Here is a 20,310-nt window from a genome sequence, read left to right on the forward strand (position 1 = left end):
TTATTACTCTACAATGCATTAGCGGTGTCGGTTTCAGATTTTGTAAGAATATGTAATAAGAATTGTCTCAGATCGAGACATTGATATATATTCTACGATGCGTACTACATGTATATCGATGGAATGAGAGGATGTTTTCGTAGGTAAAACCTTTGATTTAAATTTAACCCCACAGTCCTGTTTGAAGAAATAATTCGTACAAGTGTGTGTTGAAACCTCCTCTTATGTATGGTATGATATATTTTAGAGGACGGTTCGAAACTCGTCAAGCTATTGGGCTTATAGCACTATTTATATCTGAGAGTAAACATTACCTCTGTCTTCCTCAGAGTTGTGACTCAAATCATCACTCCATGCCACCTTAACCCTTTTCTTAACTTCCGTGTCCGACATGGTGACAAATATTAACTAACACGAATTAATAATTATCTATTTCTTATAGCAAAAATATATACTATAGTCATATTTTATAAGAAAACAAATGAAGCCCGATTTGTGTTGTTTCCGCGCGTTTTGCCTTTTTTAATGAGAATTCAAACTGGCCAGCATGGGGATTTCAACAGCGAGTTGTATTGATTAAACGTTGCTAAGAACAAAATTGCGTTGTATGTATTTGGTAGAGGATAATTTGTACACCCCAATATTAATTCACATTATTTTATATAGATACTCAATATTAAATTAATTAGATTAAATAAAAAAAAATAATAAGACATCATTATAAAAAAAATTAAAACGTCAATATGACACAAATTGCCAAATAGTTTTCATAGTGATTTTATGAAATAGTGATTAAAGGCTAAAATAAAGATATTATAAGAAAAATAAGTTTATTTCATCTAAGAGGGGTGAGTATTTTTATTTGAAAATTACGCTTAATCTAAAATTTATTCAATAAGCTTTCATAATTAAATTAAATTAAACACACTGACATAATTTGATCACTCTCCTAATGGATATGTCGGCGGAAAATTACGTATTTAAGAAAAACACGTGCCCGGAAATTATTGTTTTAATTATTTTTAATAATTGAAAACTGTTTGATTATTAAATTAATAATATTTAGTGAATTTTGAGTTTTTGAGATGTTAAATTAGTTTGAAATATTTCAATTAATTTAACATCTCAAAATTCATAAATATATTTATACGACAGATATATTTTAAAAAAAATTGTATCTTGTGGTTTCCTCACAGACTCCTAAATACAAATTTCTTATAAGCTACTTTGATGGTTACATTTTCAAGAATATTTTCTTAGTGAAGAAGACAATCAGTTTTTCTGTGCGAATTTGAACAGTTGTAGACACATCTGTCAACGCCGTATTAGATCTCAGTCGGGTAATTTTGATTTTCTATTAAGAATATAAGCCATAATTCTTTATTGCAGTGTATAGCAGGCCACACCATGTGGTCACATGGCTCGAGGCGACACGCTTACTAAAGACGGCCGACGGTTGGCGAGCGTTCTTCGCGCGCTGTTGATAGCTCAGTTGACGATCTCATTGGTCATGGTGATATATAGCTATAACACTTCATATAAAATTATGTCATTATTGAAAAGAATACATAAGGTAAATTATAGAAGTGTCAAACGAACATATATTTTAAGTATGCTGAGCAAGTTTGCTAGAACTAAATAATTAATTTAATTTAATTTGCGGGCGTGCAAATGGATCATCTGACGGTAATTGGTCACCACTGCCACAGACATTTCGCCGTGAGAAATTTTAACCATTCCTTATACTTATGCACCACTAACCTTGGGATCTATGATATTAAGTTCCTTGTACCTATATTAACCACACGGGCTGACTCAACCTTGAAATCGAAACATAACAATACAAGCATTCCTGCTTGGCAGTAGAAAATATACGATAAGTTATTGGCACCTGTCTAGAAGGATTATTTGCATGAATAAATAATTTAGTAGGTGTTAACAACCCTTAATACATCTTAACGCTTTCTAAGGAATGCATTTACTGGTCGGGTGATTTCTTGCGACAATATTATTTATTATTTTCTAATAACAAAATCAAAATGACCGATACAATTCATTGGTGTACATATTTAATTTGACAAATTATAAAATAGAGAGTATACCCAAGACCTGTTTTACTTTAATATTAACCTTCTCTGTCATCGGATGTTCTCTTTTTTCTCTGTAAAAATGGCCTTACGCATTTCTCCAATGAAGGGACTCACTGGTACCCAGCGCGTTCTAGTAAACCGAAATACCTACAAAAAACCAGCAGTTCCCTCTCCGTTTCTTAGGCGGGCGTCACGAGACGGCTTTCGCATGCTACCGTGACGCATCCAATGTTCCCTCCGCTAAGGTACAGAAATGAGTCCACACCAAACACAATTCAATACTAAAATGAATGGCAAATAGACCCATCGGATTAAATTCACGCGACCTGGCCACTGGGTCAAGTATTATAACTTATTTTCAGTTTAAAGTGTTGCTAATCTACACATTGATATTGCTACAAGCTTACTGTATGAAACTTCATTACACGAGTGGTTTCCGTTTGGTATCGTGGATGCTACGTTGTCCGCAATGGAGCCGAGTGGGGTCAGTCGCTAGACTGTGGCTCCTCAGCGGAACCCTTCTCGCTGCTAACGGTCTTCTGGTCCATGCTGCCTGCAAGACCACACTGAAGGTATTGTAGCATACACGATAAATCTTTAAAGCTTTATATCGAATCGGCTTATGTCGAATATTTATTTAAGATAGCATAATACCATTAATTTTAGAAGGAAGAATTGGCTCCAGGATAAAGTAAGAAAGCGATTATAAATAATATATTACCAAAGAACGACAGGCGTTATCGGTATATATGTACCTTTATTCATAGCGATTTGCTAAACGTCATAGAAGTTTATGCCCTGCAAGCGAATAGTATATAAATGTTCTCCATGGAAAATTTAAACGTGTAAAATTATTTCATGTGGTAAATTACATATGTCGTATTAACTGATTAAATGAAAATGAATATAACATAATATGTCGGCCAATCTCAGTTGTGTGCACAAAGAGAGGTGCACTAGAATCCCTCACTCTCGTAATCCGTTGGGATGGAAAATTTGACACGATCTGACGCAGGACAGGCGTAGGATCAACGGCTTTACGTGATTTCCGAGGCACAGGGGAACACACACCACCGACTTTCAGACTCCGGGCTTCTAGTGAGTTTTTCTTATTGAAAAACCCAGTAACTTTTTATCGACCTGGCCTGGAGTTGTCGTATACAAATCAACTAGAACAACGATATAGCCAGTATATTAAAAATGGAACTTAATTGTAGGATTTGTGTAATTGACAGGAACTCTATCTGGTTTTTTTTATTACAATTTGGCAAATTAACAAAAATAAAATTGCAGGCTTTAATGAAAGAATTGTCATCAACTTTGCGTATCGGCATGACTCAGTACCTTGCCGAACCGACCTGGAAGCAGTTCATAGACACGATGCAGGTAATGGCTATATAATATATACATTATTTAACCCACGGGGGTGGGGCAGTAACGTTTATTGTCAGCTAATGTTAAGCCTCAAGTTGTATCCTTGTCTAAGTTTGTGTTAGATTAAGTTTTTATTATTAATTTAAGAGTGTATTACTTCAGTAGTGCTGTGAATTACTGTATTGGTGTATCGACGACTGCGACGGTCGGTGTACTTTTGATTGCATTATTTTGTAAATTACGGTGGCGACGTTGTTTCAGATTAAATAAATATAAATTACTAGTTTTCGCCCGTGGTGTCGTTCGCGTTTTATTGTTGGTTATTCTTTAAACCTGCATACTCACCAGATTCTCCAATTAAAATCTGTATAGTAGATATACCCATTCTCTCAATTGAATTCGAATATACTGAGGCGATCAAATCAAACAGTTTACTGTTAACTACAATTCTTTTTGTGTCTGATAACTATATATATATTTTTTTAAATATTTGTGTCTCTATATTACTTGGTGGCAGTTCTATCTTGGCTTATCTAGTTACAATTTATTAACGTCGTAGCGTTGACTACCGGGTCCAATCATCAGGGGAACCACTTAAATACACAGATTATTTTCATATAATATACTATAGCGTACTATCGTGTGCGAAAACACGGGCATCCAATGGGATAACTACATGATTAAAATCTACCAATTTAGATAATTGGTAGATTTCTTTAAAAAAATTAAAATGTACGTTTGTATTGAAGATAGAGCTGAACTGCTGCGGTGCAGACCATCCGGAGGACTGGCACGACGTCCCCTGGATCAACATTGACTTCCTCAACGAGGACGAAGAACTCGTAATAAAGTTAGTTGTGAGGTTTATCATTTCGTTTTCATTAATTTCAATTGGCGTCGCGGAGCGGCTTATCAAGCTAGCCAACTAGAGGCTATTGAACGATCGTGTAAATAATTGTACAAAAAAATCTGTATGTATCAGGCATGGCCGTCTAGGTAGGTACCACCCACTCATAATATATTCTACCGCCAAACAGCAAGAGCGAGTGAACCAGTGTAACTACGGGCGCAAGGGCATTGGCGATGTAAGAAATGGTAAAAAAATCCTACCACGCCAATATCTATGGGCGGTGGTAACCACTCAGTCAGGTGGCCCATTTGCCTGTCGACCTTCATAAAAATTTTAACTCGTAGGTTGTCGGGCACGGACGGTAAAATGAAGCTTCCCATTTCACCCTATTCGTGCTGTTCGCCGCACGTCCTGAACGCCTGCTACCACGACCCCTTACAGCAAGTAGGTTGTATGTATAAATATATGTTAGTTTTACTACTAAATGAACTGTATGTATTATATTATTATATATTATAGTGTTGTTATTAGTTGTTCTAGTTACATTCGGCGATGTGATTACGATTATAGTGTCCACGACGATCGGAGACGTTCTACCAAAATCTAACATAAATTTTACTCAATTCGGCTCTTACGAGTTAAATTAAATTAAAAAGTAAACTGTAAGCTACCGGGCCGGCCAGTATATTCTATCGACTATCGAAAAGAACCGGCAAGAAAACTCAGTAGTTACTCTGTTTCACCAATATTTTCTTGCTGTCTTATTTTAAACAGAAAACACGAAAAAGACGTATCTTAACTATTTTGGTAAATTTACCTGTTAGCGTTACTTGAAATGAAATTTTGTTTACATTTTCCCTACTTTGATGATTAGAATCATGAAGTTGTTGTGCCAAGATAGTCGCAAATAAAAAACAATACCCGAAATATAAAATATTAGTTGTCGCCCGCGACATCTAGCTCTTGTTTTAGGTGTTTTTCATTCGATATTTCATCTATTTCGGTTCAGTAGTTTGGCCGTGAAAACCTAGCAGACAGGAAGAGTTACTTTCGCATTTATAATATTAGTAGATAAATCATTAATCATTCATTGTATATGTGTGTATTGTAATTAGTTGGTGCTGTAATGTAACTATCGCAGGAGCAGGTGGAGGACGGAGGCGTGAGGTCGCTGCAGAATCGAGGATGTCGCGCGGCTGCTCAGACCCCTCTCGCACGCGTTGCGTTCGCCGTGCACGTGCTCACCGTCCTTTGTGTCCTCTTACAGGTAAACAGTACACTACATTCGTAGTAATTTACGAGATAAAATGGAAGAGTCTGAAGATTATAATATTTTTTTAAATAGATAATCAAAAACAAAACATTACACTTAAATAATATATGTACTTAAATACAATTTGATAACTGAAATAAAAGTCGAGTTTAAGTGGATAATGTTTATATTTATAATCTGTGCATTGAATGCAGGTTTTTAATTACTTTTAGAAGACTGGACTATCAAACGTGCACCCAAAAGCATGTGGCAGCATCTGCCTTTGTCGATGGTCTTCGCATAATTATCATATTCCGTTTATTACATCTTACATCCAAGATGTGGTGTCTCTTGTTTCTGTAGGGTGTCTACACATTAAAACTGGAACTGTATTGTAGACTAGACAGAACCAGTACATATCCAATACCTGAGGGTATTTAGAGTAGACTAGATACCGCATGTTCATTAGATATAATGATAATCGAGCGTGTCGACGTTTTTATACCTACGATGACGTCATCCCAGCCATCATTGAACACCATAATAAATTATTTTTAAGTTAATTTCAGCTATTTGAGTAATTTGAATCGATTTACGGCTTATTAAGGCGTTTTTATATATTTAAATAGCGCGTTAAGTTGTGCATATCACAAATTTCGGGCACGCTTGGTCGAACGGCCTGCGGTATCCAGCCTACTACTCCATATATCTGTGTTTTGCAATAAAGTATTAAATAATCCTATTCTCTTATTCCGTAAAATAAGTAAATGTTGTTTTGTGACAGTTGCTCATAATGCTGCTGACACACTTGCTGCGCGGTGCAACGAAATGTGCAAAGGTGAGGCCTGATCACATACTTTGTTTGACATTACATTAATAATATCTATTATGTACAATCGACTGACAAAAATGGTCAATCTTCGTATCCGATTGTAATAAAATTAATTCGCTTCTATTAAGTCGTGTACATTTTCCATTCCCTTAGATATTTTTTTTACTATGTTTAATGTGTAATTTCTTTATTTAGTTTGAATAGATATGTATGTAGATATTTAACAATAGACTAGAAATAAAAGTATGCACATAATAGAAATTTCGACCTTTTCCTCAAACCACAGAAGAAAAATATATTACGTACTTGTTGTTTGTTATGGATGAAGACTATAATTGCATTCAGATTTACTAATTGAACTTTTGTTGGATTAACAGTAAACAAATAAATATTGTTGTTTAATATATAAATATATGAACATACATACTTTTACCTTATACATATAATGTAAATACCATCTCGTTAATATATATCTAGCAAATTATACAATACAGAACTAACTTATTCAATAAACTATGGTCCGAAAATGAACACCTCAGACCTGAGACGAACCAGTGAAGGAAACTCAGCGGGACAATTTTGGAACGAAGTTCCCTTGCTTACAGTAGAGTGAACTGGCAGAATTCGTCTCGTCAGAAAAATACGTTATTCCTCCCCAGGCGACTTTTCCCTCTCTTTCCTTACTCTCTGTCTCTGTCTTTTATATACGATTTTGTATAATATTATTTAAAAAAAAACGCCTGGATTTAGGCTCGGGTCCATTACAGGACACTGATTATTATTGTAAAAAAACAGAATTGTAAATGTGTTTGTTTTATTTGAAAAGAGCAACTATGCGAGTTTCTTGCCGTTTCTTCTCGCTGGAGGCTGCTTTCCGAAACGGTGGTAGTGTTTTAATATCGACGATTCAAAAACGCTTCATTGTGAAATTTACTTGAATAAAATTGATTCAATTTTGATTTTTTTTAAACTACTTCTCGTTGCGTTGTTATTTCCAGTCATTTAATTATTGTCAAACGATTTCTTTAAGTTGTATCACTTTAGGTAGAAAGATACGCTTCGGCACTAAAACTGTGCTTTTGGAAAATGAAGTTTGAAATTATTTTATTAATCCTCATTTTCCAAAAATACCAATGTGGCGCTTAGGTCCTTTCCGCTAAGGACGTCAAGTAATGTGAATTAAAATGGATGTACAGAACACAGCAATAGTTTATTTTAAATAGTAATATATATATATATTGTTTTATATTTATGAATTAAAATAGTTTGTGCGAGTCAAGGCAAAATTAAAGAACAACAGCTAAATAAACATTATGTTTGTTTTAAAACTGTCGTAGTCTTTGACTTATAAAGTAAAAAGTCTGAAATATAATAAATTTTGTAATTATTGGTAGGAACTAAGTCGTTCACAATTATAAAATAAAGGGATCCTTAACTGTCGTGCATGTGTATGAGACTCATGTGTAGTGTTTTTGTAAATAATTGTAATATGTATATATATATATACAAAATTACTGTTATAAGTTATTTAAATATGTACACCTATATTTTATTTCCAGTTAGAGGAGTCAAGTGCGAGCGGCCGGAGACGTGGCTTGCGCACGCGCAGCTTTCCCTACCTTTCATAAATGTAACATTTGTGTATGTATGTATAAAATAAATTAAAATAAATTTTGTATTTTAAAGATGAGTATTTTATTTTTATTTTCATACCCCTTTTCAACGTGTAATGATGGATTATTTATTAGAATTATATTGTGAGAGCGTGTAGGTAATAAATGAAATACAACGATTCGATCGACGTAAGGCTTTATTGACGTCATCGGAGCCCTTACCCTAGTGGTTAAGTAACAATGCGTGAGTGCGTACAGAAAGCCGTCACGTTACATTTGTGCGGCGCCATCTTTAAATACGGGTTACATAAATAACGATTATAATATAATGGTCGATACCGCCGCGCCACGGGTCACCCAACGTTACAAATATACAAAAATCTCGTCGTATTTACAGGCGGAATGTGTCTAGAGCGGCGGCGGCCCGTGCGGGTAGCGCAGCACCGGCGTCAGCGACGGCGCCGGCCGGCAGTCGGGCGGCGCCAGCGGGGCCAGCGCCGCCGCGCCCAGCAGCAGCAGCAGCAGCGCCTGGAACGGCAGCGACGCGCGCGCCACGCGGCACACGAAGCGCAGCCCGCGCCGCACGCCGCTCAGCTCGCGCCGCTCACGCTCCTCGCTCAGCGCGCTGCACCGGGCGACACATCCGTTAGACATACACTCACTCGACGATAAGCCAAAATCTTTATATAAAGTACAATCGTACATAAATATATTACTAGCGTTACATTAATATGTATATTATTCATTTAAAATATGCCCCATACGAGGTCACAGATAAGATGGAACGAACAACTTCACTAAATTTTAATAATAATTTTAAATAAAGAACACACGTTTGATATTATAATGATATATAAATAATAATTGGATCGATTCTATTTTCAAACTAAAAATATTGTATATGTAAAGAAATGAGATGAATCTCATGGTACGTCAGTTGCTAATCCTACGCGTGTTCGTGTGAACTAAATACGTGACTCACTCTGCATCGTCGAGCGGCGGCAGCGTCATCGCCGGCAGCTGCTGCTCGTCCTCCTCCAACAGCTAGGGACAACCAAATACGTCAACATACGGTGCAAAGCTACTACTGTGATTGGGGTCTCGTACGTTATCAACTTAATTTGTAATAATAAATCATATTTTCTAAAGTGTCGCTATTTTAAAAATAAAAAATAATTACTAAGATTTATTTCTATTAGGATATTATTATACATTTAATCTAAAACGATTAAATTACTGTGTTTTAATCGCAATTTAAGAAAGCTCGCTATGTTCGCAAGTTTTATCTGTGAATTTTGAGTGCTCTGTGTTCGTAAGCGGTGTCAAGCTGGCAACGGAAATATATATTTTTTGTTTTCACACGTAAATGTTTTATTTTATTTTTTATGTATAAATAATTTCATCGTAGTCTGATTATTTGTTGAACGTGTATGTAATTGTGTGACGACGTGTTTAAGTGAGTTTTATTTTGTATGTAAAATGTTGTGTGATTATGTATGGATGTGTACCTGTGTGGTGGCGGCGGTGGCGCTGGCGGCGGCGGCGGCGAGTGCGGAGCTGTGCTGCGGAGAGCGAGCCAGCGCTGCGCCCAGCTTCAGCGCATAGACGCCGGACAGCTTGCGGAGGGATTGCAAGCGTAGTCGGAGCTCGCCCAGTCTACGGCACATCATTACTTGTTATCACTCAGAAGTTGCGTTAAATTCATAAATATCAGAAACGAGTGTACACTTTCAAGTATATTGTAAATACAAAAAAAAACGATAGCTTGTATTGTACGATAGGCGAAGATGTTCGCGGTGTCTCACCTGCGGCACACGTGCTGGGCGTCGGCTCGCAGCAGCTGCGCCGCGTCCCGCAGCGCCAGCACACGCGGCTCGGCGCGGCTCAGCTCGTCGCGCAGCTCGCTGAAGCGCCGGAAGTCGTCGCGCAGCTCCTGCGGCGGCCGCGCCAGGCGCAGCGGCTCGCGCGCGCGCACCGTGCGCTCCGCTGCCGCGAGCTGCTCCACCAGCTCCACCACTGCGGAGAGGGGACATTCCAGGTATGAGTACTAGATCATATCGCTACATTCTACTCTGCTCGGTTTGTTCCAATCGAAGAAGACCGCAAGTATGCGAGCGGGTGGCTCACCGATGTCGTGGAACTGTGCGTTGTGCAGCAGCGCGTGCTGCAGCGTGGCCTGCCAGGTGGCGGCGCGCGCGCAGGCGTCGTCCCAGCGCCGGTTGGCGGCGGCGAGGCGCTCGCGCGCGCGCGTTGCGTCGGACGCGCGGCGCGCGTGGCGGGTCACGTGCGCGCCCACCACGTTCAGCGACACCACTAGCGCTTTGTGAGAGTCCAGGTCCAGCAGGAACTCGCGGTGATCCTGCGGGCCACGACGGAACGGTTACGATTCGTTCGCATCGAATCTTGTTCTTGAAACTCGGAAATTATAAAGGAGGCGACTTTGACGAACGACCTTCCCGATTCTACCATTACATTTTAAAATTTCATAAACGTGTGGTGACCCTATTAAGATAATTTATATCATTTTTATCCCTCCTTTATATTGTGCTTCACCTGTATCGCGTCCTCGAGCGCGTCGTACTGCTCGGGCGGCTCGGAACGCGCCTCGTCCGTGGCCTCCGCGAACTGCAGCCACTGCTCCAGCCGCCACAGGTCGTTGTCGAGCTGCTTCCAGTTTCGATCGGAGCACAGGGGACACGTGACGCGACCGGACTCACTGTAGCGGGAAATGAGGATAATTAAACGAACTGATTCAAATCGATCATCACTGATTCGGAAAATGTTGGACGTTGGACAGAGTTCAACTCCGTAATTTTTTATTTCCCAAAATTTAGGATTTTTAGGAAAACGACACAAAAGCAGTATATAAATGCAAATTTCATTTATACCGCTATTTTTTTGAACGGATAACAAATTAAAACAAATTAATTTTAATTATTAGATTGTAGTGTGATCGAAAAATATAATTTCATAATAACAAAAAGACAATTATTTATTAAACCAAAATTAGCAAACGTTAAATGATAACTCTTAACAAATAAGAACAATCACAATATACCTTAATTACATAAAATAATACACAGTAAATATTTATATTTTAAATATAAGCACAGACTAAATAAATATTTCGTACTACAGACAAAGACAAGTATAATATTAGTATACTGTATAAATAAACATTTTTAAATTATTACAACGTAGTCATGCACTATTTATTATACTATTTATTTGCTCAAACATAAAATAAGCTGTATTGTATAAAATAATGTCATCTGCCAAAATGTTTCTAAGTCAAGGAATGTATACTTTGTCGTTTTAAGGATTTGGGTTATACCCAAAAAATATTTTTTAAAACGACCTTATATGGCATTTCGTAATATTTATCAGGACGCTTTATCGTATTATGGCAGATAACAATAAAAAGTGCACATAACAAAATACAGTGCAGCCAAAACTATTATTCTTAAGAAATTCGCTTACAACCTTAAAATCACATAACGGTGCGTAAATATTTCAAACATGTTAATTGTGTTAATAACGTGCTAATGTTTTGTGTGCCTTTCCGAAGATTCCATTGTACGTCCATTTTTTATTTACACAAGTATTTTTGATTTCGTTTTAGCTATCAGATCAAGAACATCGAACCGCTAGAAAATAATCGAAGCACCCAGATTTTGGTCATCTATTTTAAAATAATTTGTATATTCTTTAGGATTTTATAAAGATATCCGTAATTGTAAACGTGATTTGGGAGGTTGTGAGCGAATTTCCGGTGAGTTAGAAAATATATTAGGAAGCGATACTCACTGTTCGCACGTGAGAGCGTACGACGCGGAGTGGGGCAACCTAGGACCAAAAACGACGTTTAATATTGCATGCCAGGTTAACAAGCGTTTAACACTGGATCTAGATTAAAAATAATTTTGAAGAACAGGTGCAGATATAATATTTTATAGACTTTATTCCCAAAATCAACGAATAGTCTTAGTTATGTTTTATTTTAGAATACATTTAAATTTTTAATTCTGATAATTTTGATTACCTAGAAAGACTTTCAATTTTATAATAAACCATTGCTAAGAAATGGCCATTAAATATTTAAATAAACGCTTTCGTTATAGTTTTTAAAAATATTTTTTTAAGAAGTAATAATAGAAAATATGTTTTGAATCAGACAGAAGTCAACAGAGAGAATAAAATATCACTTATTAATTGGTTAAGAAAAGTGTTCAGCTTTGAATATTAATTAGTGCTCAAATTTAGAGTTAAAGTGGCAAATATCACGAAGCCCACCACCAAATCCAAACGTGCCAGTGCGTCTACATTACATTGCCTTACAATACATAGCGAAAATGTATCAAAACCCATTTATTGCATCCAACGAATTGGATTCTGGCGAATCTTTGAAAAATTGCAATAAATATACATTGTTGAAATAACAAAGAAAAATTAATCGGAATCACATCAAAACTTGTTTCATAAGCTGACTTACCTCAGATTGTTGATCTGTAGTTCGCGTTTCTTGGCCTGAGTCAAGAGATCTTCGTATCTTAATGAGAGAGATTCCACCTCCTTCAACATCGCTTCTTCCTCGGTGGCGTCGCATTCTGTTAGTAACAGTTCTGATAGATGCTTAGCCAGTTCTAGTGTTTGTTCGGGCTTAGCTCCAGCTTTAGCTATTTCTTTAGCTGCTGTAGCTAATTCTTCGCTGCCAGTGTTTTCTTTTAGTTCTTGGAGTAGTGCTGTTCGGAGCGCTTCTAGAGATTCTGATGTTTCTTTAACTGCAGACGCCAGTTCGACACGATATGTCTCTTTGGATGTTAATGTGTCTACTTGTAACGCTGCGTCAGTCTCCCATTTTAATGTGTCGACCTGTTCATTAATTATGACTAAGTTTGTATTGTGACAAATTTATTTTTAAAGTTAACCACTTATTTAAATTACAGAAATATTTCAAGAGTGCAGTATATTGTAGAATGTGTATTTCAAAAACAAACCTGTACAGCAGTGTCCACGTCACCGACCACTTCAGCCCTCGCGAGGTCCAGCCGGGTCCTGACGTCAGCAAACAGTGCGCGATACTCGCTCACCATATCCGATACGCCGGACACGCTAGCTACTGATACTGACAATCTATCTGCTTCATCTACTAACGCTTCACACTCACGTAGTTCCAACTCCACACCCTATAAGCAAATAATAAAATATTTAGTAAGAATTTATTAAATTAGAATATGGATAAATTATAAGATCAATAAAAGAGTCAAATAATAATATATATTACTAATAACTCAGGGTTATTGTACGTTGTATAAAATAAATATCAATTTGCGACAGTTCAACATACAAAATACACATCAATCAATAAATCGCGTGTCCAACTTTCAGATAGAGCAGGGGTTATCATTGAAATTATCTTTTATGTATAAATATATCTTAATACTCACATCTAATTCTTTGAGGGTGGCAGCTTTATCTGATGGAATCGGAGCGAGATGCAATGCTCTCGTTAACCTAACATCTGCCTCTGCTAACGCCACTACCGCCTTTCCATGAGCTGCGACGAATTGTCGATGAGCATCTGCACCAGCCGCGTCTACTCTACAACGTAGTTGTTGCCATCGCCGTACCGCCGTTCTGAGCCTTGCGGCATCATCAGCCCCAGGCCCTCGGACTTCAACTCCTCTCGCTGACGCTATACGGCTATATGCATCCTCTAATTTCTTAACATCTCCTTCTAAGGTATCTAAATCTTTAATCACAGCCTTCGAAACAGTCTCATCTTCAGCTTCACCTCTTTGTTTGCGGGTTTCGATCTTTTCGACTCTCTTTTCTATTCCGTCAAGCTTCTTTTCAACTTTGGGTAGCAGAGAATTAGACAGCTCAGCAGATTTTCGAACCTCCTTCAATGCTTTCTTTCGTTGCTCAGACATATCGCAGATGTTTTTCCATTTCTTTTCAACAATGTCTACTCCCGTATGTAAATTCCGCAAATCAAAGTTACCTTTAAGCACGTCAGCATCATTAAATACGAGTTCGCAAAGGTTTAGCGTTTTACCAACTTCTCCGCTCTCGTTTTCAATGTTTTTGTGTATTTCGTCTTGTTCCTGGAATTTAGTATCAACGGCTTTAGTCGTCAAATGTTCTAGTATGACTGGCGTTGAAAGATTAGATTCTATGGTGTGTAATTTAAGTCTGATTTCCGTCAATCGTTCTTCTAATTGAGAAATTGTTTCGAGTAATTCATTGATCTTAGCTATTCGATTTCGTCCCGTTTCTTGCAAATTATGCCAGCGTTCTTGAATGTCTTTTAACTGTTTTGATGTATTTTTGCTGTATGCTTTTTCATCTTTTTTAGCCAAATCAGTTAAAACGCTTCCTGTTTCTGCAAGCCATTCAAATTCCCGTTCTTTCAGCGAAGTTTCCGCCTGAATATCTGAATTAATCCTTCTGACCAAGTCTTGAGGATCCAATGCTCCTAAGTCACTATTAGATGTGGTCGTTTCGAGACGGGATTCGAGTGTTCTTATCCATTCGCTAAACCGAGAGAGCCTAGAGTCAAATATTGTATATATTTCTAATCGTTCTTGTAGTCTATGAATAATAATGGAAAGTTGGTGTTCCAGGTCAGCGCGCTGTTGACGTAATTGCCAGACCTTTTGATTAACTATTCTTATATCTTGAGGACTAAGACATTCTTTCAATTGCTCCTGAATAACGCTCAGAGCCTCTAGTTTTGTTTCAGTTTTATCGATTTTTGTTCTTAAATCAGCGTACTTGTCTATCGCTTTTTTAAGCTGAGGCCTAGATAGTCGGTCATCGTCAGAGTAAGACATAATCTCACCTTGTGTCTTAGAATATAACTTGTTTAAGTCATCCGTTAAAGTTTCATATTCTCCAATAAGACCAAGTATTCGAGTTAGGAAGTCACGCCAAGTATCAAGACTTGCTTGTAAATTGTCAACTCTCTTAACGATACCCGCATATTCCATTCTTACAGAAGCACCATAGGTTTCTTCTGTGAATTCCATTACTTTCTTTAGATTTTCCAATAGCTTTTCCGAAAACTTTCTGCCTTCGGGTAATTTGTCTGCAAGATTCTGAATATTAGATAGAATTTTGTGTATCCTTTTTATATGTACATATCTCAGCTGTAACTTTTCTTTTTCCCTTTCTATTTCCTTGAGCCATCGAAGTAGTTCGGTGTATATTTGTATGTACTCGTCCCAAGCCGCGATACGAGTACATACCTCGTCGTGTCTTTCGACGATTCTCGCCAAAGTTTCATTGTGGAGATTGGTTAGTGTGTCAAATTTGTCAGCTAGATCACGATTTTTAGAATCTTTATTTTCATTCATCAACACTGATCGTTGTGATGCTAGAAGATTTCTGTGTACTCTGCAAAGTCTGCGGTGTTCGGTTAAATTTTCGTAATCAGCCGGTACGGAACCGGATAGGAATGATTGTAAGTCTAATAAATATTCGTTCCATAATCGCAGAGCAGTCGCTGCGTCTCCGGACCTTACCAGTGCCGTTGATAAACGATGGTAGTGTAAGAAAGTATCTCTGAACATGGCCTGCCATAGTTCTAATATTCTCACAATGGAATGTTCGTCTGACACGTCCCGGTCGATGTCCGGAAGCTCTGCCTTAGCGGGAGCGATGTCAGCCTCGCCTTTGCCGAGTGCGATAAGGTTTTCTCGCAGAGCTATTAATTTGTCTTCAACTATTTCTCCGTCTTCTTGGACTGGGGTCAAATCCTAAAATTGTGAAAATTTACTTAGTATTTTAAAATAACACTTGAAACAAATAACAATAAAATCTTTCTTTTTAAATATTTACTTTTATTCTATAAAATAGAGAAATTGTGTTACGGTTTTTATATACCTATAAATAAAATATGGAATCTATTTAGATTCTAATATAATCGTATTACATTCTAAGTCACGTATTTTATTAATACAGTAACTAGCCTTCAAATCAATAAAATATCATCATTATTTAAAGTGTCATGGCTAATAAAGCAATACGCGATAATCCAACTTCTCTTCCACCCAAAAAAGGCAAGTCATATCCCGTGCATGGTGACCGTTCCCATTTCGGGTGGTGCGTGACTCGCTCCTATAACAATACTGTTATGGACACCGTTATACATTCACTACCGTATAGGTGTAATCGATTTATTTACCCAAGGGTTTTAAAAGTTATCGCTAAAAGGAGCTAGATGTGATTAATATTTTCAGCACTGTTTTTGTTTATGTTTTTGTTATGTGACTAACCTGTCTCATATCACAGAACATCTCCTTGGCATGTTGTGCTTTAGATCTTGCCAGCTGTCTAGCTTCACCAAGATCTGCCAGCGCTTGAACAGCGCCAGCGACAAGCTGCAGTCTCCTGGCTAGTGCGTCCGCATCGGCCTGTAATGCTCTGGAGCCGGTTTCTGCTGCGACTCGTGCGGCTAGGGACCTGAGTTCTGCTACTCTTGCCTCTTGTTCTAGACATGCCTGTTGAAATAGAATAAGTTTCTTCACTGCTGAGTACATAATGAACTATATACGCAAATTAAGCACGTGAAAACACAGAGCTTTCCCGGATTCAAAACCTCAATCTTCGATTGAGAGTCACGAGTTCTAAGCACTGGGCCATGTGGGCTCCTTCATGAGAGTAATAATAAAGATAAATCAGAACGATGAGTAAGGCTAAGTAATGATGAGGGGAATACGCTCATTTGCCTTTGATAAAAACAAAATTGACTGTTGCGGAACGGCCGGCAGAATTGAAACATTTAAATTGATGGATATTGAAATAATTATAAAAACCAATAAATAAATAAATGATTGATAAATATTTTTATTGTTATAACAAAGTATACGTGTATTAGTCCAAGAGCTAATGAACCCTCCGATTAGCGGTCTTCCTGTAAGGTTAGAAATTTGTAAACTTATGATTTATAGCATGCTTAGCCCAATAGCCATGACCTGGCAGGCGTCAGCCCAGCACGTCATCAGCTCCTTTATTTTTTCATAAATTGTAAAATACAGAGAGTATAAAAACTTGTTTCTGTAAGCTTAAAAATTTAATAGGATGTAATTGTAAAACGATTTTCCAGGTCATGGTTATTGCCCTTAGCATGCTATAAATCATAAGTGTATAAATTTCTAGCCCGACAGGAAGGCTCACTAGCTCTCCAGCTATATAGGGAGTGGAGTGCGGAGGGCATGACCGCATAAAATAGTGTCATCCCATTTGCCGCCACGGCATACGACTCGGTCAAAACCGAAAGGCGCGCCAAGAGATGTTTCACATCAAATATTAAAAAGATTATAAAAAAATAAACTACATAGTCTATGCTGACAAGAATAAGATCAAAGATAATTCTATTGCTCGTGCTGTCATTACAATTTTAACATTGACATACATAGCGGAGAAATACTATGAAAAGCGCGGTTCGAATATATTACACAATACATGAATTTAAAAATAATCTGAGACTAACTCGTAAAACGTGTGTCTTCATAATTTATAAACTTATGTTTATTAATATTAGTATAAACGATTTGTTCGTTAAAACTGGTTTAACACGAATATCTTATCAAAGATTATTTCAGTTCAAGGGTCTGTTACGTACCTTATCGATTCCGGTTGGATATATCATTAAAAATAATTTAAACAATAATATTAGCAGAACTTATCACCTAATACACAGGAAATTTGTAATATCTTTGTTTATTATTAATGATTATATTTTAAGTGATAAGTTAACATCAAATACCATGGCTTATTTGATTTTTCTAGAGGCTACCTAAATAAGACAAACATTGGTATAGACCAGTCATTATATACAAAGAAACACATTAAGCGATTGTACAACATATCCAAAAATCACCTTCTCGGTTTATTTGCATTTTCAAATGTATATAAGGACTAGACTACCATAAAGTTGCACGTGAAAATCTACACAGTTTAAATAAATCGAACGATCGTCATCTCCCCTAAATATTTAAAGCGCGAATGCGAGTATCAAAAATAACTGGAATACGACGCGTACAGGAAAAACAATGAAATAAATATAGGAACAGACGCGTTTCCGAATAGAAACGCAAACTGAACCCGTACTAACATCCGTTATACATATATGTAGATTAATTATACATATGTATATATTCTAATGTTATATAGTTAAAGAGTTTGTCTGAACGCGCTAACTTTAGGAACGACTGGAAAAAATATTTATCGAGAAAGTCTATAGGCTATATATCACGCTACGGCTAATAGGAGCAAAAGCTCAATTAAAAATGTTGCCAAAAAGGGGGAAAATTAATATAGCCGAGCGACGTCGGGACGAGCTGCTAGTTATGACATACATACATATGCTAAAATGAGTCTGTTACAGTAACTCACTTGCCATATTGCTTATAAGCCATTAATATTTAGTTTTAAAATGCTGATAAATATGTTTGTATCAGAAATGTTTCTTTTAATGTTTCAATCAAAGTACGATATAAATTTTAAACTTTAGCTATTAGCGATATGAGAACTGACGTTTACGAGTTATAAATAAATTATATTCAAAGATATAGCTGTTACAATTAAGATTTAAATATGAATACATCTTTGAAGCCTGAATGTTACTGGCTAGTATCAAATTACACATCAAGTAATTCATTGCAGATATTTTTAGTGATGAGTTTAAGTCAAACAGCAAGAAGATTTCCTGAATTTTATACTAATCGTGTATTTAATCGACTTTAAAATAAGGAGGAGGTACTTGATACGTGATTTGTAAATTATTTTTAGTTTGGGTGCGTATACTTCCCGTTTAGTCCAATTAAATACGAATAAAAAAATCATTACTAAATATGAAAAATTACGGGATTAAATTAGATTTGTAATTCATTTTCTCGAAGTTATATTCGAAGTCTGATTATAGTCAAATATAATAATAAAATTTTATTTAATCAAAGAAATAAACTATTAAATATCCGATAACTGGACGAAACCACCACACTACTCCAATTCGGCTTGATGTACACATGAGACAGAATTTCAAACAACACATGCAGTGCACATGAAACCTTCACAGATCACGAGACGAAGTATATAACTAATCACGATACACAAATGAAGCATACGGTTTTAACCTGCGTCATTTATCATTCAAATGTCAATCACTGGACAATCTTATTTCTTCAACATCAAACAGGATGACGATCGGCAAACGTCCCGCAATGATAACTGTTTACTCAGGCATTGCCACTGTAAAGTTAATCATTCCTTACACTGTCAATGCGTTGTCAAACTTGGAACAGAATGTCTTGATTCTTGCGTTCTTATAAGCATTAGCTCATTGAGCCATCATATCACTACAAAGTATGGCTGGTTGGTGGTAAAGTAATTTGTCCATTGTCCAATGTTCGGTTAGTATGTATCCTGACTGACTTGCACAAAGTTTTATCATGAATAAAACTTATTTACTTCATAAAGAAAAATCAGAAAAACTTTATTAGAATCTTAAGAATTATAAAGATTGTATTGAATCGTGAAATACGTCAATAATAATATAAACAGTTAAAACCCGTATTGTTTTAAAACAACACTGAGACAGGGGATAACCTTTGGCATACATATTTCTTAATATAATCATGATTTGTCTCATTGTTCTTGAAGGAGTAGGTACTAAGAGAGTCTGCCAGAAATTACTGTTACATTTGGCATTAATATTTGGCAGTGACGGCGATAACAATACGCCCCAATTAATACATTAATATAATATATATAATAGGGCAACACATGTCACGCAACTTCCAACAAAAACTATGAATAAAACTTTAGCGGTTTAATGATATAGGAACGCATACAAGACTATACATTAATTTTAATAGTTACATATATATATTATTGAAATAATAATTAAAATTATCAATCTTTATTACGATATTTGCAAGGTTTATTTTAATTTTTGATATGTCTTTACTAACTGAACCTGTGGCTTGAAATTTATAAAACTCTTCCTTAGCACTCTTCCAAACCGCCATGCACCATTTACCCCCTTGAAAAAAAATAGCTTTTGCCCTTCTCCGGGACTCAAACTATCTCCATAATAAATTTCATCTAAATCGCTTCAGAGACATCAGAGGAGAGTTCCTTTCGCATAATGTATGTGATGTTGTCCAATATTTATAATATTGGTACGTCATGTTCTATATTCCGAAAATGTTCCAAATTTAAAAATACATTAAATACTTCACGGAACATAATAATAAAATTCTGAAACGTTCTTTGCAATCTATTGCCAGCTT

The 20,310-nt window shown here is 36.6% G+C and overlaps 2 protein-coding genes across 8 annotated transcripts in view; one reads left to right on the forward strand and one right to left on the reverse strand.

Annotated features, from left to right (window-relative positions):
• Positions 1-1,387: 1,387 nt before the first annotated feature.
• Positions 1,388-8,335, forward strand: LOC113395937 (peripherin-2-like). The gene is made up of 8 exons (XM_026633682.2): positions 1,388-1,573; positions 2,453-2,662; positions 3,384-3,476; positions 4,214-4,314; positions 4,659-4,758; positions 5,456-5,581; positions 6,351-6,404; positions 7,958-8,335. The coding sequence occupies exons 1-8, from the start codon at positions 1,418-1,420 to the stop codon at positions 8,024-8,026; spliced, it is 909 nt and encodes a 302-aa protein (XP_026489467.2). The 5' UTR covers positions 1,388-1,417; the 3' UTR covers positions 8,027-8,335.
• The window catches only part of Msp300 (Muscle-specific protein 300 kDa), a 180,276-nt gene continuing 168,156 nt past the window's right edge, over positions 8,191-20,310 (reverse strand). For 6 of the 7 annotated variants that reach the window (XM_026633669.2, XM_026633671.2, XM_026633672.2 and 3 more), the window contains 11 exons: positions 16,291-16,515; positions 13,459-15,771; positions 13,009-13,197; positions 12,504-12,883; positions 11,819-11,857; positions 10,565-10,727; positions 10,139-10,370; positions 9,817-10,027; positions 9,520-9,667; positions 8,994-9,055; positions 8,191-8,636 (listed from right to left, as the gene is read on the reverse strand). In XM_026633669.2, coding sequence (XP_026489454.2) covers positions 8,420-8,636; positions 8,994-9,055; positions 9,520-9,667; positions 9,817-10,027; positions 10,139-10,370; positions 10,565-10,727; positions 11,819-11,857; positions 12,504-12,883; positions 13,009-13,197; positions 13,459-15,771; positions 16,291-16,515 — 4,179 coding nt within the window. In that variant the 3' untranslated portion in view covers positions 8,191-8,419. The remainder of the gene's footprint in view (positions 8,637-8,993; positions 9,056-9,519; positions 9,668-9,816; positions 10,028-10,138; positions 10,371-10,564; positions 10,728-11,818; positions 11,858-12,503; positions 12,884-13,008; positions 13,198-13,458; positions 15,772-16,290; positions 16,516-20,310) is intronic. The other variant, XM_026633670.2, reaches the window with a different exon arrangement.

Source organism: Vanessa tameamea, chromosome 10 (genome assembly GCF_037043105.1).
Source record: "Vanessa tameamea isolate UH-Manoa-2023 chromosome 10, ilVanTame1 primary haplotype, whole genome shotgun sequence".
NCBI lineage: Eukaryota > Metazoa > Arthropoda > Insecta > Lepidoptera > Nymphalidae > Vanessa > Vanessa tameamea.

Bases quoted from the DNA above. Each gene is read 5' to 3' on its own strand.
- LOC113395937 (XM_026633682.2), top strand. From the start codon at position 1,418: ATGGCTCGAGGCGACACGCTTACTAAAGACGGCCGACGGTTGGCGAGC. The intron at 4,315-4,658 runs GTTAGTTGTGAG...TTTAACTCGTAG, and splicing joins GACGAAGAACTCGTAATAAA to GTTGTCGGGCACGGACGGTA. The intron at 4,759-5,455 runs GTAGGTTGTATG...TAACTATCGCAG, and splicing joins ACCACGACCCCTTACAGCAA to GAGCAGGTGGAGGACGGAGG.